Source organism: Neofelis nebulosa, chromosome 18, assembly GCF_028018385.1.
Source record: "Neofelis nebulosa isolate mNeoNeb1 chromosome 18, mNeoNeb1.pri, whole genome shotgun sequence".
NCBI classification, from domain to species: Eukaryota; Metazoa; Chordata; class Mammalia; order Carnivora; family Felidae; genus Neofelis; species Neofelis nebulosa.
The window spans coordinates 44881051-44904684 of NC_080799.1; the positions used below are offsets into that span (position 1 = coordinate 44881051).

The 23634-nt window shown below is 58.6% G+C and overlaps 1 protein-coding gene and 2 long non-coding RNA genes across 4 annotated transcripts; 1 reads left to right on the top strand and 2 right to left on the bottom strand.

The window, feature by feature from the left end:
* Positions 1 to 975: 975 nt before the first annotated feature.
* LOC131501520 (uncharacterized) lies at positions 976 to 12420 on the bottom strand. 2 transcript variants are annotated; one of them, XR_009256815.1, is made up of 4 exons: positions 8486 to 12420; positions 6206 to 7538; positions 5655 to 5788; positions 976 to 1813 (listed from the first exon to the last, which is right to left on the bottom strand). It is a non-coding gene; the product is annotated as an uncharacterized LOC131501520 (long non-coding RNA). The 2 variants fall into 2 exon arrangements; XR_009256814.1 differs by lacking the exon at positions 976 to 1813 and having other exon boundaries at positions 5293 to 5788.
* A 3944-nt stretch (positions 12421 to 16364) lies between these two features.
* Positions 16365 to 23634, top strand: CIAO3 (cytosolic iron-sulfur assembly component 3). The gene is made up of 11 exons (XM_058711795.1): positions 16365 to 16492; positions 17699 to 17794; positions 18492 to 18635; positions 18916 to 19048; positions 19553 to 19687; positions 19976 to 20094; positions 20317 to 20446; positions 21133 to 21205; positions 21701 to 21838; positions 22267 to 22424; positions 22660 to 23634. Exons 1-11 carry the CDS (start codon positions 16427 to 16429, stop codon positions 22896 to 22898), a joined length of 1431 nt encoding a protein of 476 aa, XP_058567778.1. The 5' UTR covers positions 16365 to 16426; the 3' UTR covers positions 22899 to 23634.
* LOC131501519 (uncharacterized) lies at positions 20459 to 22753 on the bottom strand. Its single transcript, XR_009256813.1, has 3 exons — positions 22641 to 22753; positions 21559 to 21852; positions 20459 to 21146 (listed from the first exon to the last, which is right to left on the bottom strand). It is a non-coding gene; the product is annotated as an uncharacterized LOC131501519 (long non-coding RNA).

Genomic DNA, 23634 nt, shown 5'->3' on the forward strand with positions numbered 1-23634 from the left:
GAACCCCCAGCACCTCAGATGGGGCTTCCCGGGAGCCCCTGCAGGCCACGTGGGCCCTGGAATCTGCATCCCTCACATCTCCACCCCCAGACCCACCCCCGGAAGGCCAGGTTGGGGCCACGGAGGCACTTCAGCTGTCAGCTTCCGAAGTGGCCTGAGCTCGACCTGCGGTTTCAAGTCTGTTCCTGCCAGTCTGGAGTGCCCGTGTTTGTGTGTGACGTGGAAATGGTCCCCAGCAGAGCTCTGTCTCCCTCTGCGAGCCTGCTCCCGAGCCTCCTTTTCTGTCCTGCATCGTTCCCCGGTTGGGGGGGGGGGGGCAGTACAGGGAGGGTGTCAGGGCTGGCCCCATCTCTAACCCTGAGGCCTCTGTGACAGCATCCACCTGGTCGCTGTCACCCTTCAACACCTACACGCTGGCTCAGGGCCAACTACGTGCTGGGCCCTACTCAGATGCCGGCACGTGCTAGAGTGGGCAAGGTCCGGGGCCTGTCCAGGGCCCTGGCAGTGGGGCCTGGCGACAGAGAGGCTGGCCCTGCCCCTGCCTTTCTGCCCCTACCCTGCTGCCGGGTGGGGTCTGGGGTCTGAGCGGACCACAAGCTGCTCAGAGGACAGGATGAGGCAGAGGTAGCTCTGCCCTGACAGATTAACGTCCAGCTCCTTCCCCGGCCCGAGCATCAAGAGCTCAGAACTCGGCAGCCAGGCCAGCTGCCCCCCCCAGCCCCCCCCCCCCCCGCCCAACCCCCACCCACCACCTGGTCTTCAAGCGACAGAAAATGAAGCCAGACCACATTCCCAACTTCAGGTCCTTCTGGTGCGAGTTGGCAGGGGAGCCGGACAGGTTCTGGGTCTTCCACGCATGGTCATTTAGTCAGCCCCAAGCACAGACGCGCTGTGCAGCCAGCCCGGGGTCACACAGTGTGGCCGGGGCAGCTGGCACTAGGGCAGAACTGACCCTGAGGAGAATTGGCGGGGGGAGGGGGGCGGTCCTCACACTCGCCGAGTGCAAGGACCTTGGAAGGGGGCATCTGTGGTGGCAGGGGCCGGGTTGCCCCCCCAGCCTGCTTCTTTGGGGTGGCCAGCGTCCCTCCCAGGTGGGCCCTGGGACCAGCCTTGGCTAACCGCCGCTCCCACTCAGACCTTAGCTAGAGGTGCCAGGAGTGCTGATGGACGTGACCCCACCCTCACCTCCCCAGGCATGTTCATGCGGGTGACCCAGACCCCAGCTGGGCCGTTGTCCCCACCCCACGCGGATGAGGCCATGGTCAGCCCCTTTTGGCCCTGGATACTGGGCTGGACCCCAGGACACCACGGGAAAGTCCCCTGGGAACGTCCCCCGGTGCCAGTGGGCCCTGCACTGTGGTTCTTTCAGGGCGATCTACCAAACCCGAGCCTCCTTCGCCTTGGTTTCCTCAACCCGGAAGTGGCCAAGAGTCCGGCACCCCCTCGGGTCAGTCGAGCCAAACAAAGGAGGCCTTGCCAGCTGGGAGCAGGCTGCTCCTGCCGCAGGAATGTAGGGGGGAGTCACCCGGGAGGAGGGGGGGCCCCGGGTGGAGAGCAGCCCCAGCCTGGGCCTCCCCTGGGGGGCGCGGGCACGTACCAGGCTCGAGTTGGGAGCTGACGCCTTACTTCACAGCGTCTCACTGCCCCATTTCTCGTGCCGTGAGACGAGGCTCAGTGGGCAAGGGTGGGTCCCCCACCTGGTGCCGCCACAGGATCTCCGCAGGCCACCCCACTAGTCCTGACACGGGCGAGGATGCGGAGAGAGAGGATCTCTTTGGCACTGCTGGTGGGAATGCTGGCTGGTGCGGCCACTCTGGAAAACGGTATGGAGGCTCCTCAAAAAATTAAAGGTAGAACTACCCTACGACCCAGCAATGGCACTACTAGGCATTTATCCAAGGGATACAGGTGTGCTGTTTCGAAGGGACACGTGCACCCCCATGTTTATAGCAGCACGATCAACAACAGCCAAAGTATGGAAAGAGCCCAAATGTCCAATGATGGATGAATGGATAAGGAAGATGTGGAATATATTCACGATGGAGTATTACTCAGCAATCAAAAAGAATGAAATCTTTCCATTTGCAACTACATGGATGGAACTGGAAGGTATTATGCTAAGTGAAATTAGTCAGTCAGAGAAAGACAGATATCATAGGACTTCACTCCTATGAGGACTTTAAGACACAAAACAGATGAACACAAGGGAAGGGAAACAAAAATAATATAAAAACAGGGAGGGGGACAAAACACAAGAGACTCTTAAAGACTGAAAACAAACTGAGGGTTGTTGGAGGGTTGTGGGTGGGGGGATGGGCCAAATTAGTGATGGGCATTAAGGAGGACACTCGTTGGGTTGAGCACTGGGTGTTATACACAGGGGATGAATTACTGGAATCTACTCCTGAAATCATTATTGCACTATATACTAACTAACTTAGATGTAAATTTAAAAATTAATTAAAAGAAAGGAAGAAAGACAAAGACAAAGGAAAGGTCCATCCAGGGGTTCCCGGGTGGCTCAATTTGTTAAGCGACTAACTTCAGCTCAGCAGCTCAGTCATAATCTCGCGGTTCATGAGTTCCAGCCCTGCATTGGGCTCTCTGCTGGTCAGCACAGAGCCCACTTCAGATCCTTTGTCTCTCTCTCACTCTGCCCCTCCCCTGCTCTCCCTCTCTCTGTCTCCTAAAAGTAAAAATAAATATTAAAGGGGTGCCTGGGTGGCTCAGTCGGCTAAGCATCCAACTTCAGCTCAGACCATGATCTCGCAGTTGATGAGTTCGAGCCCCGCATCAGACTCTGTGCTGACAGCTCAGAGCCTGGAGCCTGCTTCAGATTATGTGTCTCACTCTCTCTCTGCCCCTTCTCCACTCATGCTGTCTCTCTGTCTCAAAAATAAAATAAACATTAAATTTTTTAAAAAATAAACAAGAAAGAAAGAAAGAAAAAGAAGAAAGAAAGAAAGAAAGAAAGAAAGAAAGAAAGAAAGAAAGAAAGAAAAGGAAGGAAGAAAGGAAGGAAGGAAGGAAGGAAGGAAGGAAGGAAGGAAGGAAAGAAAGAAAGAGAGAAAGAAAGAAAGAAAGAAAGAAAGAGGAAAGAAAGAAAGAAAGAAAGAAAGAAAGAAAGAAAGAAAGAAAAGGAAGGAAGGAAAGAAAGAAAGAAAGAAAGAAAGAGAAAGAAAGAAAGAAAGAAAAAAGAAAAGAAGAAAAGAAAAAAGAAAAGAAAAGAAAAGAAAAGAAAAGAAAAGAAAAGAAAAGAAAAGAAAAGAAAAGAAAGATCCGTCCACAGATGACAACTGAAACATTCCGGACAAATCGTAGAAACCAAGTCCTTAAGGGTCCTGGGGAAGAAACGAAAGCTGGCAGAATTTGGAGGGGAATTGACACTGACAGAGGAGAGCAGCAGGGAGGAGGTCTCCATCTGCATATGTAGCTTTGCCCTGAAGACAGTCAGAGGCAGGGCCCCCGTGATTGGGCTCCAGCAGAGATCCCACCATCTTTCTGGCTGAAGGAGCAAAGAGCCCAGGATCAGCAGATCCCAGAGAATAAGTGGAGAATTCTGAAAGAGAGCCTGGGGAGGGGACCCCAAATTCTGTGTTTGAACTCTACCCAGGTCTCTGGCTGACCCCTGAATCATGCATGTGCAAGGCAGACTGGAAACAGCTCAGCCAAAGATGAAATACTGGCCGAGACCGACGGGTATGCAGAGTTCACTGCTCAAGCCTAATCAAGTTTATTGCCTGCCAAGACAAAAGCATCAACAGTCTTCACAGGAATATAACAGAATGCAGTGTCTCTACGACGTGATAGTCACAGTATTTATGATAAAATCCAAGACCGTGTAACTATACTTTGCTTAAGAAAAAAATCCAGGGGCGCCTGGGTGGCGCAGTCGGTTGAGCGTCCGACTTCAGCCAGGTCACGATCTCGCGGTCCGTGAGTTCGAGCCCCGCGTCGGGCTCTGGGCTGATGGCTCGGAGCCTGGAGCCTGTTTCCGATTCTGTGTCTCCCTCTCTCTCTGCCCCTCCCCCGTTCATGCTCTGTCTCTCTCTGTCCCAAAAATAAATAAAAAACGTTGAAAAAAAAATTAAAAAAAAAAAAAAAAAAGAAAAAAAATCCAAGGGCACCTGGGTGGCTCAGTTGGTTGGGCGTCCGACTTTGGCTCAGGTCATGACCTCACAGTTCACAAGTTCGAGCTCCTCATCGGGCTGTGCTGACAGTTCAGAGCATGGAGCCTGCTTTGGATTCTGTGTCTCCCTCTCTCTCTGCTGCACCCCGGCTCATGCTCTCTCTCAAAAATAAATAAATAAATAAATAAATAAATAAATAAATAAATAAATAAATAAATAAAATTGTTAAAGCAGCTATTACAACTATACTCAACTGAGTAACGGAAAATAGGCTTTCATGAATGGAGATGTAGGACACACACACACACACACACACACACACGCATATAACCAAGTTTTAGAAATGGCAAACACGCTGGGGTGCCTGGGTGGCGCAGTCGGGTTAAGCGTCCGACTTCAGCCAGGTCACGATCTCGCGGTCCGTGAGTTCGAGCCCCGCGTCAGGCTCTGGGCTGACGGCTCGGAGCCTGGAGCCTGTTTCCGATTCTGTGTCTCCCTCTCTCTCTGCCCCTCCCCCGTTCATGCTCTGTCTCTCTCTGTCCCAAAAATAAATAAAAAAAAAAAACGTTGAAAAAAAAAAATTAAAAAAAAAAAAAAAGTTCGGCTGGAAGTTGACGGTGGTGATGGGTACACAGCATTGTGAGTGTACCTAATACCACCAAATCGTACGCTTAAAGGTGATTAAAAGAGTAAGTTTTATGTATATTTTACAACCATAAAACATCAACAGCATTCATTCTTGTCAGCAATAATAACAAACTCAGTAGAAAAGTAATCCTTTCTAATAACGAGGAGATCCACAAAGTCTCTAGGAATCAGCCTAATAATGCAGAGAACAACCCAGCAGGATAATGCTATCAGTGCTCCTAAAATTGTACTGTACAATCGGATCCTATTTTTTTTTAATTTTTTTAATGTTTATTTATTTTTGACAGAGAGAGACAGAACATGAACGGGGGAGGGGCAGAGAGAGAGGGAGACACAGAATCGGAAGCAGGCTCCAGGCTCTGAGCCGTCAGCCCAGAGCCTGACGCGGGGCTTGAACTCACAGACCGCGAGATCATGACCTGAGCTGAAGTTGGACGCTCAACTGACTGAGCCACCCAGGCGCCCCAATCGATTCAATCCTATTAAAAATTAAAATACGAGGTGTTTTTTTTTTTTCAGGAATGTAACGATTTCATTTTTAAAATAAAGAGAAAAAATATCCATGACGTAAGAAGAGACAAGCTCCTGGATGCTAAGACAAAGCCACGCGTAATGAAGTCAGGAACAGACAGCGGGGGCAGGCACGAGACGACACAAAATGCCCCCGTGTGCACGCAGGGACTGCTACCAGCAATGGCGGGGAAAGGGACAGTCCATGGGACAGGTGGGGCAGGGAAAGAAGGCCCCTTGCCCGCATGGCAGACAAGCTGGGTACCAAATTCAGTAAGACCTGCGTACGGCAGAGAACACTCTAGGCACATAGAAGGACATGGACCGAGGAGTCGCGAAAGATGCCAAGACCCAAACAGAAACTACCTGCTGATTGTGGGTGAGTCGGACTTCACCAGAATGAAGGATTCCTGTTCCACAAACGATTGGCAGTTAGCAGGCAGGCGTCAACAAGGAGAGGGACAGCCGAAGCCTAGAAGTGCCCGAGGCTCGGTGAGTACCTAGAACGGGGGAGAACAGGAGCCCCTGTGACCACAGAGATTCCAAGTCAAGCAAGGAGACGGACACAATTAGAAAGGTGGGGGGTTGGGGCGCCTGGGTGGCGCAGTCGGTTAAGCGTCCGACTTCAGCCAGGTCACGATCTCGCGGTCCGTGAGTTCGAGCCCCGCGTCAGGCTCTGGGCCGATGGCTCGGAGCCTGGAGCCTGTTTCCGATTCTGTGTCTCCCTCTCTCTCTGCCCCTCCCCCGTTCATGCTCTGTCTCTCTCTGTCCCAAAAATAAATTAAAAAATGTTAAAAAAAAAAAAAAAAAAAAAAAAGAAAGGTGGGGGGTAACAGGTGTTGGTGACCATGTGAGGGACGGCCCGACGGCGGACACCTGGAACGAAGCTCTCACCCCCCCACCCCCACCCTGGCAACCTGGATGTGCCTTCCTTTCCGGTCTCCTCCCAGCGCGGCTCAGCTCCACGTTTTGCAAGTTGCGCTCAGGCGTGCAGCTGGCTTCTCCTTCCTCATGCACGACCTCTGTTTGTCCTTCCTCTCTGTCAGGCGTTGCCCCCAGGCTATTGCTGGCCTTGTCACTCTTCGGGTGAACAAAACAAATGTGGGCTGCTTATTCTGCACAAAAAGAAAAGGCCTTTTTTCTCCTGTTCACAGGACTGAATCTGTTCCTCATCAGGGAAGGCATCCAGTCACGGCTAAGGAATCGGATGAACGGTCACTCCTGGTTTGATCGCTGGTGTGGACGCACTTCCGTCTAATCTGATCATCTCCATGAGTCCAAGGGTGGGCGGCCAGGTTCCCCGGCAGGACCCACGTCCTGGCACGGCAGGGTCCGTGCCCCGAGTTCAGTAGGCTGTCTCCAGTCCGATTTCTTGAAACACCTGTTCCCCAGTGTGGGCAAAATAACAAAAAGAACCAGAGTAGGCTGGCCTGGAGCCTGGAGCAGACCTGTCACGGGTCTCTGCACCAGGTGGCCTCTTCCAGGAAGCCTTCATTGGCTGGCGGTCTTCCTGACTCTGAGAGGTCAGCCCCTTTCTCCCTGAGCCCCTGTTTCCGCCCTGATGCCAGTCCAGAGCAGAATATTCATTCTGTGAATGAAGACCCACTGCAGATGGGTTTTTACCTTTTTACAGAGAAGGAAACTGAGGGCCAGAGAGGTCCGATGACTGACCAGAGCCCACGTAAGAGTCAGGTCTCTCGGCTTTGAGAGAGGAGTGTGGGGACGGTTCCGGTGTCTGGCACCCCAAGGGCGACATTCTCCCTCAGCCACTGCCCTGCGAGCAGGTTCCAGGGCCTCGGTTTCCCGCTTTGCCGGGTGGCACTTGCCAGGGGGTGGCTGCATGCCTGCAGCTGGGCCCCAGCCTCAAGGAAACGAGGGGGCCCCTTCCTGCCCCCCAGAACTGGCCAGGTCTGGTAGGTGGCCAGGGATGTTTCCCTTTGCCGCTGTGTCCCTGAGGCCACGGGGACTGCAGCCACAGGAACCAGTGACCCAGCCCAGCTGGCCTGAGGCAGACGTGTGGGTGGTGGGGCTGTGGCTATTCACCCGGCTGATGTCCCCTGCCCTGCTGAGCCTCACCTCTGCTCACAGCTATAGACCTGCTCAGAGCCACCAGCTAGGTGGCCGCTCGTCTTGTTGGACATTCTGAGGGTGTCCGCGAGTGCCAGGGCTGAGGCTGCCAACACCACACTCTGCGTCAGCCAGGCCTGTGGGCTTCTTGTATGTTGTGGCTTCCCAGGTGGGCTGCAGGGGCTGGAGAGACATCACCAGAGGATCTGTTCCGGTCGGGCCCTGCCCAGCCCTCCCGCCACCCCCTCTCACGACTCCACACCATCGTCCTGGAGGCTGTGGTCCACTGCCTGGGGCCAGAGCTCACACCATGGCCATCACTGAACTCAAGGACGGCTTCCAAGGGCCACTGACCCTCTTCCAGGCTTCGGTGACTCCTGTCCCAGTTCACTTACTACTCTCAGTGGAGGCCCACGTGCATGCTCCCAACAGGGGCAGGGCTGTGGGCAGAGCTGGGACTGCTTCGTGCAGGGGTGGAGGACACGGGCCAGGTCCCAGGGAGGGGGGAGCGGGCCAGGACCAAGTTTGACCTGAATGCCCACCTGCCTGCTGCTGCTGCCACCCCAAGCCCTGGGCGATGAGGCCCAGTGGAACCTGTGAGTGTCCCCACGGGCCACCGTGGTACTGGGATAGCCTGCTGGGCTCCCAGAGCCTCCCCCTGACCATCAGCCCTCCCCCAACATAATTTGCCTGGATATGACCTTGATGCCTTCTCAGAGGAGCAGAGGAAGCTCACGCACAGCTAGATGTGGGGACCCAGCACACCCCAGCACGGCACAACAGTGTCAGGGAGAGGGGGCAATCTTGGGGCTGACCCCAGGTCTCTACTTGGGCCCTGCTGACCCTGACCCAGCTGGCTCCGCTGGCCAAGATGAGGGCCAGCCCCACCCAGACACTCCCGGGCTTGCTTTGCAGGCCCACTGGCATCTGTGAGTGGTGTCCTGGGTCAGAGGGCACAGGGGAGATGGAACTGCCACTTGCCCAACTGACCCCTGTTCCTCAGGCCTGACGAACGAGCGTTGCCCCGGCCACCTCCCCCTGGACCTCCCCTGGACCTCCCCTGCTGCCACATGGGACCTGGCCTCCAGGGCCAGCACAGCCAGGACATCACCCTCTGGTTCCAGACTCACCTGCTGCCCTTCCTGCTGGCCACGGCTGGTGCCATCCTGGCCCTGATCCGGGGGGATGTCTTCCGTGATGCCTTCCAGCAGATGTAGGAAAAGGTGGGGGTGGGTGGCCCCGGTGCTGAGTCGGGTAGGGGGCGCCTGGGCAGTGACCCCACCCCTGTGCCCCAACCCCCGAGTGAGGGGCCGCGACGGTGTCTTCCAGCTGCTCCTGGTGCTGGCTCCCCACAGCACCAGTGGCCTCTGCAGAACCCTCCTGGCGTGCAAGGCATCTGGGGGTGAGGGTCAGCAGCACACGGGGCTACCCTCACTCTCTGACCCCCCCACCCCACCCCAGCACCGTTCGGGTCCCTGGGCGGTCACTGGGAGCAGATGGGCAGAACTTGCCTCCCCCGCAGGGAGCTGAACCACAGTGTGGGCTGAGGACATGCCTGCAGGGACCCTCATGCTCAGACGTGGCCACGTGCTCCAGGGAGACTGCGTCTTTCCGACCGAGCACCTGCTACATCGGGACCGGAGGCTCGGTGGCTCAAGCACGGGGAGGGAGGAGCGAAGCCAGCTGGACTTTGGAGCGGGACAGGTGCCTCCCTGACAGCCAAGCTGACGGGCAATGCCCACCTCCAGGCCCGGGTCCCGGATAGGCCCGCCAGCCCAGCTGGCCACCTCCTTCATGGCCTCAGGCACCATCACCCAGGAGCTGACCGTGGACCAGGCCCTGGACCAGCTCTCTGTGGAGCTCCCCGGGTCTGTCAAGACTGGCCTCTGGCCTCCACGTGGCAGGTGTCCTGGGCCTGCTCTGAAGCCACTGCAGCCAGGGCATCTGGGGTGACCTGTTTCCCCTCCCCACCAGACTTGGCCTGTGGCCTACTTGGCCCCACCGACTCCAGGTCTGGTCCCTTCCTCAGACCCCTGGCCACCCACAAGGACCCTACCGCACGTCAGGACGGCTTCCAAGGGCGAGTGACCGGGCTCTGGCAGGAGGTGGCTCACCTGGCCATCAGAGGGTGGAAGTGCTTCCTCACTGTTCTCTGGCTTTGACACATCCCCACCTCCCAGTGCCTCCTGCAGTCAGGGTGACCTCTGGGAGCAGTGGTCCGGATTGGGATGACAAGGACCCTAAGGTACACGGGGAAGTCAGGGCTGCCCAGGGTGGAGGTGGCCCCAGGTCACTTCCTCCATGCCACCACAGAAGGGAAAACGAGGCCGAGATGGAGAGACGAGCCAGGACCTCGGGGAATCAAGCTGCGGCTCTCACAGGTCACAGTCACGGAAGAGCGTCGTCCGGGCAGCGGTGGAGCGGACCCTGCCGTGAGCCCTTCTGTTCTGCACAATGGCTCCCCTACCCCATCTATAGCAAGGCAGCGGGCTCCTCCCTCCCAGTGCCCCCAGCACAAGAAAGACCTCATCTTCTACGGAGTGTGGGGGACTCCCCCCTACTCCCAGCTGCTACAGCCCAGGTGAGCTGGAGGCTGTCCCCAGCGGAGACTGGCAGGGCAGGAGGGAAGGGAGCCTGGGATGGGTCTGCTGAAGAGTGCCAAAACGTCAAGAGCTGAGACGTCTCAGGGCTCGGCTCCGAGGCCCAAAGCACGGGGTCACCCGCCCACAGGCAGTGGGCCAGGCCTGACCTCACGAACCAATACAAACCTCACACAGAGAAAACCAAGTGGGCTTCCAGGTTCCTGGTCCTCCAGTCACTGTGCTGGTCAAGCCCCCTGAGCTATCCCGGGGGGTGCTGTCTGAGCCGGCCCCACCTGGAGCTCCATGGAACACCTTGGAAGGTGCTGGGGAGGGGTCCTCCCGGGGCCGTGGGGGCTAGGTGAGGGTGGCCGGCAGGGCAGCATCAGAGGGGCCACAGCCAGGGACGGTGGGGGGGGGGGGGCCACAGAGATGACTTAGGAGGGAGCTCATAAGTGGCAGCAGGGTGGGGAAAATGCCACGTCCCCCAAAAGAAGGCGCCCCAGAGGACCAACCTGGTGCTGCCGATGGGCCAGATGTGAACACGGACACGTGTGTGATCCCCAACCCCGGGGAGGTCTGGATGGGTGGCCCTGCCCGTCTCTGAGCCTGTCATCTTCACAGGGCCAGGCCAGCGGGACAACACTGCGACCCCCTTCACCCCGACCAGGGGTTCCTGGACTGGTCAGCCCGCCGTGAGCATGGGTGTGGCTGGCAATGGGCGAGGGGGCTGCAGGTACAACACGTGGAGGGACTGCCGGGTGGGCTGCAGAGCCGAAGCACGTGAGCACCAAGGGTGCATGGGCCCGGAGGCCTGGGGGCTCCTGAGGGGGCCCCGCGCCACCCAGCAGTCTCAGCTCTGCCTCCAGACACCCCAGATGGCCCCCTTGATGACTTGGGGGCTGAGTACAAAGTGCAGACGCAGAGGCAGCTCAGGGCCAGGGGGAGAGTGCCACAAACGAGCCCCACAACCCGCCCCCAGAGAGTTGCCTCGCTCCCCCCACCCGCTCCCGCTCCGAGCTGCAGGCCTCGAAGCCTGACCAGCCTCAGGCGCGCCCTCCAAGAGTGGACTGTGCCCCCGGCCACACTTCCTAGGCCACAGCCCAGAGGCCCAGCCACAGAAAGTGGCCGGCCATGTCCCGGGGCCTTCCTGGCACTCTCTTTCTGGCACCTGGTCAAGCAAAGGGGGCTTCCTGCTGGCACCTCCCCACTGAGACGGCTTCGGCGTCCAGGGCTGAAGCGGAGCCAACCTCCCAGACCTAGGGACACGTGTGCAGCAGTGAGGCCGTGTGGCCGACGAGCTCTTTCTGCTGCTTCCTGCGCCTGGTGGGTGTGGAGGCAGGACCCTGGGAGCCCCAGCGCTCTCTCTGTGACCCTCCCCCCTCAGGCCCACACCGGTCTCTCTCCCAAGGAGGAACAGGTCAGGGCAGGCGTCCTCATTAGCTACTAATTGCAGCCCGTTCCCGGCCCTCCCCGGGCTGTTGCCGGATTACACCTGTTGACAAGATGTGGCGTCCCCAGCGGGAAGGCGCGTGTGCTGATTACGCCGCTAATGATGTGTTCATTGCCCACGGTAATTTCCTTCAACAAATAAAACGCTGTGTCTGCTCAGCCTAGGGACACTTCTGGCTTCACGAGGAGCCCGGCGTGCACCTGAGGGTGGGGAGGGCTGGTGGGTTCCGAACGGGACACCTCAGGCCACCAAGGAGTGTCCCGATCCAAGCACTGGACGAACTGCCCGCAGTGCCTGTGTGTGCTCCGAAGAGAGACTGCTTTCTGTCTCGACTCTGAGCATAAGGGGCGCTGGGTCCCACCCTGACGCAGACCCTCCCCGAGTGGGCTCTTCCTTTATCCTCCCTCCCCACACCCCAGCCCAGGGCCCAGAGAGCCTCCCAGGTGAGTGGAAGGTTTGCAGGGACTGGCCTGGAAGGCTGTGCCCCCACAGCCACCGAGACGGGGCAGGAGAGCCATGATCCTCAGGGACCTGGGCTGATTTACTCAGAAACTCTTGAGCACGAAGGCCCTCACGTGGGAAGGAGACCCCTCCGTGGCCGCCCAGGCCCACAAACAAAATAGTCCCCAGTTCACAAACAGCACGGGAGCAGATTCCGAAGGCCAGAACCACTTGTTTGGGTGGGGGGGCCAGCCTTGTTCTACCTGACCCCCCTCCCTACCAGGCAGGGGCTCCGCTGTACAAGGGAGCCCCTCCGTGGGCCCTGTTTGCCCCTCCCCACCCCGGTGCCCGATGAGGAGGCCAGGGCCTCTGCACCAGCCACAAGTGTCCGGGTGGGCCCGGTGGGCAGACGGACAGCACAAGCACACGGGCCGTCCCTGGGCACACGCTCCTCCCCCTACAGCCATGCGGAGAAGGGGGAGCGGACCCCACTTCTCCTTACCGACATCTTGGGGGGCCTTGATGCACAAAACAGTAACCCTGGAGAAGGTAGTGTTTTGAAATTACATTTTAAGAGAAAGTTAAAAAAAATTTTTTAGGGGCGCCTGGGTGGCGCAGTCGGTTAAGCGTCCGACTTCAACCAGGTCACGATCTCGCGGTCCGTGAGTTCGAGCCCCGCGTCAGGCTCTGGGCTGATGGCTCGGAGCCTGGAGCCTGTTTCCGATTCTGTGTCTCCCTCTCTCTCTGCCCCTCCCCCGTTCATGCTCTGTCTCTCTCTGTCCCAAAAATAAATAAAAAACGTTGAAAAAAAAATTAAAAAAAAAATTTTTTTTAAGTGTTTATTTAGACAATCTCCACACCCAACATGGGGCTCAAACTCACAACCCCGAGATTAAGAGTTGCATGCTCTTCTGAGCCAGCCAGGAGCCCCTAATTTTTTTTTGGAAAAGACAAAGGCCGTTTACTTTTCCTGACCCTAAGTGGATGTATTCCTACAGCACACAGGCTGTCTGTCCCCGCCCCTCCAAGACCCTGCAGCCCGACTCAGCACAGCCCAGCAGGAGCGGTCCGCCCCCGCCTTGCACCCCAGGGCCAGCGCAGTCATATGACCTGTGAGATGCATCATGTTATGCAGCTGTCCTCTGACCCTTGAGGGTCCCACAAAAGTTGGACATGAGGGCTCTGGCGGGTTGAACAGTGCCCCCCAAATAACATGGGCCCCAAACCCGTAAATGGGGCCTCACTTGGAAATCGGGTCCTTGCATAGGTAATTAAGCTGAGGGTTTCGAGATGAGATCATGCTGGGAGGTAGGTTGGGCCCTGAATCCAGTGACAAGTGTCAGGAGAAGACACACAGGGTCCATGTGCTGATGAGGCAGATGCTGGGGAGATGCTGTCTTGTGCCCAGGGCTCCCCACGGCCACCAGGAGCTGGGCCTGCTGACACCTTGGCCTCAGACTTCTGGCCTCAAGAACTGAGAGCGTGGGGACGCCTGCGGGGCTCAGTCGGTTGAGCGACTGTGGGAAACAGAACACAATAACCACAGGGGCATATTCGTTCAGGCTCCAAGATCTCTGAGAAAGCTCGAGATCATAGGGTTAAAAATAATGCAAAAGGAATGGAGCGAAATGCCCTCGGGAAATGTGGCCTGTTCTCTAGCAGGCAGACAAGGATGTTTTGCTCAAAGGAAGCCAGCTGTAAATAATACAGCGTGTTCACTCCCCTCTTTGTTTCTCATCCTGCCATAAAGATTCCTATCATATCCTATGTATCTGCAAGAAAGCCTTTGCACGCAACGGCAACGTACGTTTGTGCTTCAGCTGAACCACACGTACTTTGTTGCCATGCCTTACTAACCTTCTACAGTTAATCGTCGTGGATCTGTAGCTTTGTAAAAGTATAAAAGGAGATGTACAATAAACCTCGGGGCCTCGGGCGGTTGGCTCGGGGTCCCCTGTGCCTCGCTATACTGTCGTCTTTTTCTCGGCTCTTTACCGCCTCAGGTCCACGGCCCAAAGAGGTCGGCAAGCGACCAACTCTTGATCTCAGCTCAGGTCATGATCTCACAGCTCGTGAGATCGAGCCCCGCGTCGGGCTCCGTGCTCACAGCACGGAGCCTGCTTGGGATTCTCTCTCTCATACACACAATAAATAAACATTTTAAAAACAAAGAAAGAAAAAAACTAAGAAGATAAACTTCTGTTGTTCTAAACCCCCCAGTCGTGGCCCTTTGTTGTAGCTGCCTGGATACTAACATCAGGCGGGTTCCTCAGACGGTGAAACTCTGATGTGCGTCTGCTCCCACCCAAAGATCTGGTGGCCAGCTTTGGGCAAAGGGGGTCCTGGGGACACATCCAGAGCAGAGGCCAAGCTCTGCTCCTGTCCCAGCTCAGGGAGAGGGGTGCCGACACCCAGGCACAGCATCGCAGCCGCTGCCCAGGCTGGCTACGGGGCCCACGGCCTCTGAAGTCCTCAGCTGGCCCTCAGTTTCCCCCACGTGTGTAAACCCCGGCACACGGGAAGCGTGCAGTAAATACTAATGATGATGAAAGAATCTGCAGGTGTGAGAGCAGGTGCACAGAGGAGGTGCACGCGTCTGCTCAAGAGCCCCAGGTCTCCAGGGACGGGGCTGCGCTTGAGTAAAAGACCCTCGAGGGGCCCTTGTTGTGTGAGGGTGTGGGTGATATCAGAGATCCCCAGTCAGGTTGTCTGAACCAGAAACCGTCGCCCAGGCACGGCACGGGGACGCTGGGACCGATGGTTCGATGCTAGGCCAACCTGGGTGCACTCAGCGTCCAGACCTCTTGAAGCTACCTTGGGGCAGCCAGTTTTATTGAGATATAGATACACATGCCATAAAATCTGCCCACTTAAAGGGTGCCGTTCCGTGATTTTTGATATATTACATTAGTAGTTTTCAAATTGTGGTAACATACTTACAACAAAAGTTGCCATAGCAACCCTTTTTAAGTGGCATTAGTCACAGTGTTGTGCAAAGATTACCTCGCTTTCCAAAACTTTCTCATCACCTCACCCGGAAGCCTCCTCCGGGCCCCTGGCAACCTCCAATCTGCTTAACGTCCCTGTGGAGTTGCCTATTTCACGGGCTTCACAGAAATGGAATCCTACGATAGGCGGCCTTTCGACTGGCTTCTCTCGCCGAGCATCATGTCACCAGGGCTCATCTACACGGCTTTACAGCTGAGTCCTCGCCCGTCTACCCACTCATCTGCCAATGGACGCGTGGGCTCTTCCACTTTCGTCCACCCCCACCCTTTGCTCCACCTGGTTCGCTCCCACAGACCGGGGTTCCAGGGGAAGGAGGCAGGAAGCCCACCCTGCAGGGACCCCGGCTCTGCACACCTACTGGCTGCAGCCCCCCTTTCCATCGTCGGGAGAACCCTCCCTGTCCCCCCAGCCTCAGCCAGGGCCCCTCCCGTGTAAATCCTCTCCACCACTCCTAACGGACCCTCACTCCTGGCCCCCGTCTCGATGCCGCTTGTTACTCTCACGAGTCTTTTGGAAACCTACTCTGGAGCGTTTCGGTGAAACTAAGGTTGGTTGGGGCTCGCCCACTTCTAAGAATCGCTTGGGATTGTCCAGATTTCAAGCACCGTATCTCAGACCTCGGTCAGGTATTGTCGGGACAGGGGGCGGGTGGCGCCTGGGGGCCTGGAAGCTGAGCTCCCCTAGCTGCTAGGGAAAGCAGTCCTGTCTTGGCAGCCAAGAGGAGCAGCTGCAGGGGCCCGAGGACACTGCCCCCGCCGGTGGACCTTGGGTCCCTGGGCCTCGGGGAAAGCCCACAGGCAGGTGTGGGAGTCAGCAGCACTCAAGTCCACACTGGGTTAAGTACTGCAAGGAGACTGGGAGCACAGGCCAGGCTGGGCCCTCAGAAACACGAGATGAACACCGGGACGTGCCAGACTCAACTCCTGCAGGTGTCTGGAAAGCCCTACTAAAAAGGGGTCAGTAGTGGCAATAAAACTGGACCCGACACGATTTATAACGGCCCAGGGCCCGAGCCTGGCCAGCAGCAGTCCCGCGTCGCGCTACCAAACCTTACAGGGAAATGGCGCTTTCCCAAGCTGGTCTCCAAAATGACAGGAGAGGGTGTCGGAGCCCGTGAGAGAAGCTCCGCACGGAGCCGCCGAGTTGTGGGGAGCGCTGCCCGCCCTGTCACTTCCATTTCCCTCGCTCTCCAACAGGAACTGCACGCCCGGGGAGGGGGGGTGGGGGGGTGGGGGGGCGGCAGGCGCCCTTCTGGGGTCTCGAGCGCCCCTGCGACCAAGTATAGCAAGGCCGCTGCCTCTGCAAGCTCCCAGGGCAAGGACTCAGGGCCGCATATCCCGCCGGCAGTGAGCCCTGGGTGAGGGAGGCCACACTGTGGTCCTGGCGGCCCCTCCGCCCGCGCTCAGGAGGCCGGGAAGGGGACACGCTCCCCCGCGGCACGGGCCCCGCCGGCAGGGGGCGCGCGGCCCGGGGGACGCGGATGCGCATGCGCCAGGCGGGTCGCTTTCCGGCAGCGTGGCGGAACAGTCCCGCAGTTTCGCGCCGCTTGGCGACGTCGGCGCCCCGCGCCCAGCCGCAGTACGGCCGCCATGGCGTCGCCCTTCAGCGGGGTGCTGCAGCTGACAGACCTGGATGACTTCATCGGACCGTCTCAGGTGGGGCGGCCCGGGTCGGTGGCGGCCGTGCCTGGCGGGGGGTGGGGGAGGACTCCCCTCCGCTCGGTTTCTTTCCCTGAAAAACGAGATCGGAACCCAGACTCCCCGCCCGCGTCCCCCCGGGCCTCTGGTGCTCGGGCTAGCTTCCTACCGATGGGGACCCGAGGCCAGGGATGGAGGCGCCCCGAGCCGGGTTCCTGTGCCGCGAGGCGAGGCGAGGCCAGGTCACCAGCCCGCAGCGCCCAATAGGACAAGTAGTTTCGGGTCATCACGCTGTCCTCGGCGCGACCGGGGGACGGGAGTGCCGAGTGGGCAGCAGGAAGCGGGAGGGAGCCGGGCAGTGGCGGGCTCAGGACTGAGGCCGGACGAACCTGTCCGCTTACTCTGGTAGACGGGGGCGGGGAATGATCCCATCTCTGTTTGGAAGGCAGGGGAGTAGGTCCCTTGGAATCACCTACCGTGAAGGGGGGAGGGGGGCGGGGGCGGTGGTCGTCCTAGGTGCTGGTTTGGGGAGGAAGACCGAGCTTGCCCCTAAAGGGGACAGGTCAGGTACACTTGAAAGCGGGAGGCGGCCTTCCCCGGTGTAGCTGCCTATCAACTGCACCAGCTGCGCAGGACACACAGGGCTGGGAGGGGGAGGGCATGGGGCTGGTCATAGCTCCGAGGTCAGGGATGAGCTTGCACAGGGCCCCCCCACCAGGGCTTTCTGGGGCTGATCATCTCTGGGAAGGGAATGGCCAGAGAGACTCTTGTAGTGACAGCGAGAAAGGGCAAGAACTCGAAGTTGAAGAGAAAAAGAACATTTCACTGGGCAAGGCGGGGACTCCAAGTGTTCCTGGAGTGATGCAGAAAGGTGATTCCTGGGCGTCCTCTTGGTAGCCAGGGTAACACTGGCTCTCCATGTGTGGCCACGCCTTCGGTTTGTGCTGAACAGAGTAGAGGTCAGGGCTGGTGGTGCCCGCAGGCACGTTAGTGTATAGGCCCAGCTAAGGCCGCCTTCCCCTGACTGAGCTGCAGAGTAGGCCTCAGTGCTGGCAGGGGTTAGAACGTGTGCCCCTGTGCAAGCAGGGTGACAGCTGTATTGCCATGACTGCTGCTGTGGCAGGAAGAGAGTCGGGAAGCACCCCTGTCCCACGTGGTGGTGCCCCTCCTCTTCGGTAACCTCCACACACTCGGGCCCCCACTTGGGGTCTCTTCCTGGTACAGGATTGCATCAAGCCCATGAAAGTGGATAAGAGGTCGGGAAGCGGTGTGGCCAAGATCCACATCGAAGACGATGGCAGTTACTTCCAAGTCACTCAGGTAAGTTCCAGCCCAGATGACCAAACACCTGTTTTTGCTGCTCCGTCCAGTCACAGGTACGGAGATCATGGGACCTTTCGCCGTCATGAGAGTGGTCAGATTCACTGTCGTCACGGCTGGGAGGGCAGAGATGGTGCCTGGGGTGGCGGTGGAGGGGCACAGAGGCAGAACATGGAGCTGCGGGGGGGGGGCTCTTTTTGCAGATGGTGGTTCCTGTCTTCCCTTCCCTCTCTCCCCCCTCTGTGAGTTCTAATTCTGTAAGATTTTCCAGTTAAGGACCCCCTGGGCGGCTCAGTTGGTTAAGGGTCTGACACTCTCTTTTTATTTTTTTATGTTTATTTTTGAGAGAGAGAGAGCGAACTTGAGAAGGGGAGGGGCAGAGAGAGAAGGAGACACAGAATCCGAAGCAAGCTCCAGGCTCTTAACTGTCAGCACGGAGCCTGATCCAGGGCTTGAACCCACAAACCGTGAGGTCCTGACCTGAGCCAAAGTTGGACACTTCACAGACTGAGGCACCCAGGCGCCCCAACCAATATTTAATTTTTAAGAATTCAGTGGCACACAAAGCCAGCCTCCCACCACATTGGTTGTCGGTGTTGTGAGCCAGAGAATAAAGGCTTCCTTCAGGTTCCATTATGCTGAGTGCTCGTGTCCTTGCGTAGAGGCCCTCTGAGTCCCGAGTGCTTGTGCTTTCCAGGATGGAGGGACCCGGAAGCTGGAGAAGGCCAAGATCTCGCTGGATGACTGCCTGGCATGCAGTGGCTGTGTCACCTCGGCAGAGACCGTGCTCATCACTCAGCAAAGCCACGAGGAGCTGCGGAAGGTTATAGATGCCAATAAGGTAAGTGGTGGGCGTCTTTGAGACTTTTTTAAGCTGACGTCAGCCCCAGTGTCCTTTGCTCTTGCTGCCAAGGGCAGCCCATCTGGTGCCTCCTGCCTCTTGTAGGTCTCGTCGGCAGGATGCCCGTGAATTGCTGGTCAGGATTTCACACCGGGGTGTGGGGCCCTGCGTGTACGTGGAAGCGACCTGCCCTGCCGGAGGCAGCACGCACTCCCCCCAGCGCTGGCCCCCTGGGAGTCTGTAAAACACAGCGAGTGAGCATGTGTCCTCCGCTTTGCAGACGGCGGCCCCCGGTCAGCAGAGGCTGGTTGTCGTGTCCGTCTCGCCCCAGTCCAGGGCATCGCTGGCCGCACAGTTCGGGCTGAACCCTACAGACACCGCCAGGAAGCTGACTGCATTCTTTAAGAAAATCGGTAGGCAGCAGACCTCGCGTGTGTGCTGAGCTCAGCGTGTGCGGGGTCCAGCGAGGAGCTCCTCCGGCCTCTGACTCACTGAACTCAAACGCACCAGAAACTGTTCTGAGTTGACTTCAGTATGAAGTTTGGGTTTGACAAATGAGAGCTGAGCCTTTTAAGAGGCAGCCATCTGAATCGTGGCTGTCCTCCTCCAGTCTGGAATTCCTGGAATTCTCTGGAATTTGCTCCCCCTTGTATTGTTTTTAAACTATCACCCTCGAGGCCTGTTTCCCTGGTCCCCTGTCACGCTCTGGCTCCCAAAGACTTTGGTCGATCTCTGTGAGCCAGGAGCAGGCCTGGGATGACATGGGGCGGGCACAAGAGGTGTGGCCTGGCCCGGACAGCCGCTGTGCAGACAGCTGAAGCGCCCCTGGAAAGTGGCGTCCCCGCTCCCAGGGGCGTGATCGGGGCCTTGCGATGTAGCCACGCTTCGTGGCGGTGAGGCGGGTGCTTGTGTTGCAGGGGTGCACTACGTGTTCGATACCTCCTTCTCGAGGAACTTCAGTCTCCTTGAGAGCCAGCGAGAGTTTGTGCAGAGATTCCGAGGACAGGCCGGCTCCCAGCAGGCCTTGCCTGTGCTTGCGTCCGCCTGCCCAGGTGTGTTCACGCTGCGGGACACGGGGGACAGGAACGCCGGGTGGGGCCACACGAGGCTTCTGCCACAATGGCCGCCTCGGCAGAAGAAGCTGCCCTGAGAGCCACCTGGGGTCACCGAGTTCCCCAAGACTGTGATCTCACAGATGCTAGAAGCACACGGCAGTGACAGCAGAGTAGGGACATTCTTTAACGGGACCAAAACTCCCCATACAAGCCGGTGCACCCCAGGTCATGCCACTCCCTGCCCAGCTGCTCAGACACCCCGTTTGTTCCCCGTGTCGGCCTCAGGCTGGATCTGCTACGCGGAGAAGACGCACGGAAGCTTCCTCATCCCCTACCTCAGCACTGTTCGGTCCCCACAGCAGGTCATGGGCTCCCTGGTCAAGGACTTCTTTGCCCAGCAGCAGGTAACAAGAATATTCCAGCTGTGAACGATTCACTGCCATTGTTCTCAAAGATGAGCCAAGACCTCCGATGTGCACACGGCCACATGAGGAATCTCGGTCCCATCCTGGCCGCTGGCCGGCTGTGTCCCAGGCCGTGCCTGTGATGTCACCCCCCACCTTATCCTGCAGGCTCCTTTACTATCAGGTCAGGCAGCGACTTCACAGTTCCACATTTCCCTGCAGCATTTGACCCCGGACAGCATCTACCATGTGACGGTCATGCCCTGCTATGACAAAAAGCTGGAAGCTTCCAGACCAGACTTTTTCAGCCAGGACTACCAGACTCGTGATGTGGATTGTGTTGTCACCACAGGTGTGGGTCCCACGTAGTGGTATTGCCCGGGTCCTGCCCGCAGGCTCTGGCTGCAGCTGCCAGCCCCTATGCATGAGGCAGCCGGTGGCCCTCCCCTGGGTGCCAGATCAGACCTCACGGCTGTTCCATTGTCTTGGGGGACGTGTGGCCAAAGGGCCGGGTGTTTGCTCTAAAACAGTCTGCATGAAGAGACGGGTGGGGATTCTCGTCTTCCACTCTGACTCACATGGGCCAGTCACCCCATTTTTGAATTGAGCAGCCTCACAGTCTCCCAAGTGCTTAAAATACAGAAAAGAAAATGCTCAGGAACCCAGACAGTGGCGGCGGGGATGGGGGGCCTCCCTGCATGAACACATGCCCGCCCCTCTCCACCTCATGGGGAGCCACGACCGCACCGCGGCAGGTCCAGGGATGGGTACGTCCACCCCCCGCCACGCTGCTGGGAGGGTGGAGGGTGGGCTGCGGGTCTGGGGAGCTGGCTGGCTCTTGTGAGGGTCCTCAGAAGTGGAGTCCTTCCTCGCCTCAGTGGCCAGGTTGGCCCTCCACCCATAAGCCAGGAGGTGGACATCTGGGTCTCTGGAGCTAAGGTACAGGTTGCCAGGGATGCAGATGATGCGGGTTTCCTCAGCGTTCTGTTTTGATTGAGATCTCAGCTGAAGCGCCCCTGTGCTGGGGTCTTATTGTAGGAGAAGTCTTCAAGCTGCTGGAAGAAGAAGGGGTCTCACTCTCGGAACTGGAGCCAGCCCCCCTGGACAGTCTGTAAGTCACCACCCACTGCAGCAGAGGGGAGAACGTGAATCCAGCGTCGGGGAGCTCGACGTGTGGGTTGGGGGGTTGCAGGCGCGCTGGCAAGCAGCAGCAGTGAGGGCGTGGGGATAGACGGTCCCCAGATGGACCTCAGCTCTGCGTCCCCTCCCTTCCTCTTCTCCACCGTGACTTCCTCCTAGCCAGGTCCGCCTCCGCCCTGTCGCCGGTCTCAGTGCACACAGAGGTGGTCAAGTTCATGACATGGCCAACGGACAGTGCACTGATGGTCATCAGAGCTGTCCCAAACTTGACACACATCTGAGCTCCCCAAATAGGTGACTCAACAGAGGAACGATTTCTCCCACCTGAGCTTCCTCTTGACACGCAGACAAAGGCCCTGGGGGTTCTGGACTCCTCTCCCATCTAGCAAGCAGCTCCCTCACATGGGAGAGACAAAAGGTCACCCGAAAGCTCCCGCTGCCACCGAGGCCATGCTCTGCTCCCCAGGTGCAGCAGTGTGTCTGCCCAGGAGCCCAGCAGCCATCGGGGCGGGGGCTCAGGGGGCTACCTGGAGCACGTGTTCCAGCACGCAGCCCGGGAGCTCTTTGGAATCCACGTGGACGAGATCACCTACAGACCCCTGAGGTCAGTGGGAAGGGCTGGAGCATGGGGACAGGGCGGCAGGCTGGGGTGGGGGAAGACCCAGGGCACCAGCCCTCCTCTCCCGCTCACGTGAACCGGCCTCCCCACCCAGTGGTCCGCGTCCCTGCCCACACCACAGGGGGTGAGAGCCCCAAGGCCACGGTGGCGCGCCTGGCACAGGGTGTGTCCCGACACGATGCTCCCTTCCACGGAGGGAGGGCCGGGGGCTTTGTGCGACCTCGCCACGCCTCACGGCCATTCTTGGGAGGGAGGATCAGGACACTGAGGCCCCCTGCCTAACGGCGGAAGCAAGCTTTCTACCCTGTCCTTCCATCCCTGTCCTCCCCGTCACTCACCGAGGAGCCGGTTAGGGGGCAGAGGTGCCTGCAGGGGCAGGTACCAAGGGAGCCTGGCCTGTGCTCCCCCCCCAGGAACAAGGACTTCCAGGAGGTAACCCTGGAGAAGGAGGGCCAAATCGTGCTGCACTTTGCCGCGGCCTATGGCTTCCGCAACATCCAGAACCTGGTGCAGAAGCTCAAGCGAGGGCGCTGCCCGTACCATTATGTGGAGGTCATGGCCTGCCCCGCAGGTAGCTGGGGTGGGGCCCGCTTCTCCCAGAGGGCACGGGGGCCCTTTCCAGGACCAGGGCTGTGGGCAGTGTCTCACCAGGGCAGGAGGGGTGGAGGCGGAGCCCGGGGGTCAGGAGGCTCAGGAGGGCCGCTGTTGGGAAGGGGTCGTGCTGTGCTTCCCAACCCCCTTCCCCCACTCCCCGGTATAGGCATCCTCCCTGTCACCGTGCGCTCACCTGTCTTGCTCTGCTACAGGCTGCTTGAACGGCGGAGGCCAGCTCAAGGCCCCCAACACGCCCGGCAAGGAGCTTCTCCAGCGCGTGGAGACGCTGTATGGCATGGTCAGGACAGAGGCGCCGGAGGATGCGCCTGGCATCCAGGAGCTGTACAGGTGCTGGCTGCAGGGCGAGGGCTCGGAGCGTGCTGGCCGCCTGCTGCACACAAGCTACCACGCGGTGGAGAAGGCCAGCTCCAGCCTCGGCATCAGGTGGTAGGAGGCCTCCTCGCCAGCCTTTTAGGCCCACCACAGCCCGCACCCGGACTCCCGGGAAGGTCGTGTCCCGAGACCCCGGGGACCACCCCCAAAACGCGGACGTCAGCTGTGGGGATGTGCCGGAGCCCATACAGAAACGAGCCTCAGAACCCATAGCCAGGACGGGTGTGCTCGTCCTGACTGCCCCCTGCAGGAGGTCCGATGGTCCACAAGGTCCCAGAACCTCCCCACAGGCCCAGCTCTGCGAGCAGGGTGCTGGCCACTCCTGCCTTGTGGCCCAAGTGTGTGAGGGTTTCAGCCGGTCCCGTGGGCTGCACGGGGCAGAACAAAAGTAGGAGCCAGGCTCCCACTGAAGCCAGGCCGTGAAGGACAGTGATGGGCTGCGCCTGCCGGGCCGGTCAAACTCGGAGCCCAGTGTGAGGAACCCTACCGCGCTGGATGGCGTAGAATGCTGGCAGGAGAAGGGCGCCCAGCCTGCGACACCCCCTGCTGGGGTGCGGCACCTGCCCCACCTGGGACTGGGCACTGATGATGCCAGGCATGGCCTCTGGGACCTGATAGCTTGCGTTCTCTGGGCAGAATTCCAGATGGGGAAGCAGGCTCTGTGAGAGAGACCGCTGAGACTAGGCACGAAGTCCCTTCTCCACTTACAGGAGTGGGGGAGAGGACGGATCAGGCTGAGCCCACAGGCCTTTCCTTACCAAGTTCCAAGTCTAATAAAGGGATCTCTCTCCCGA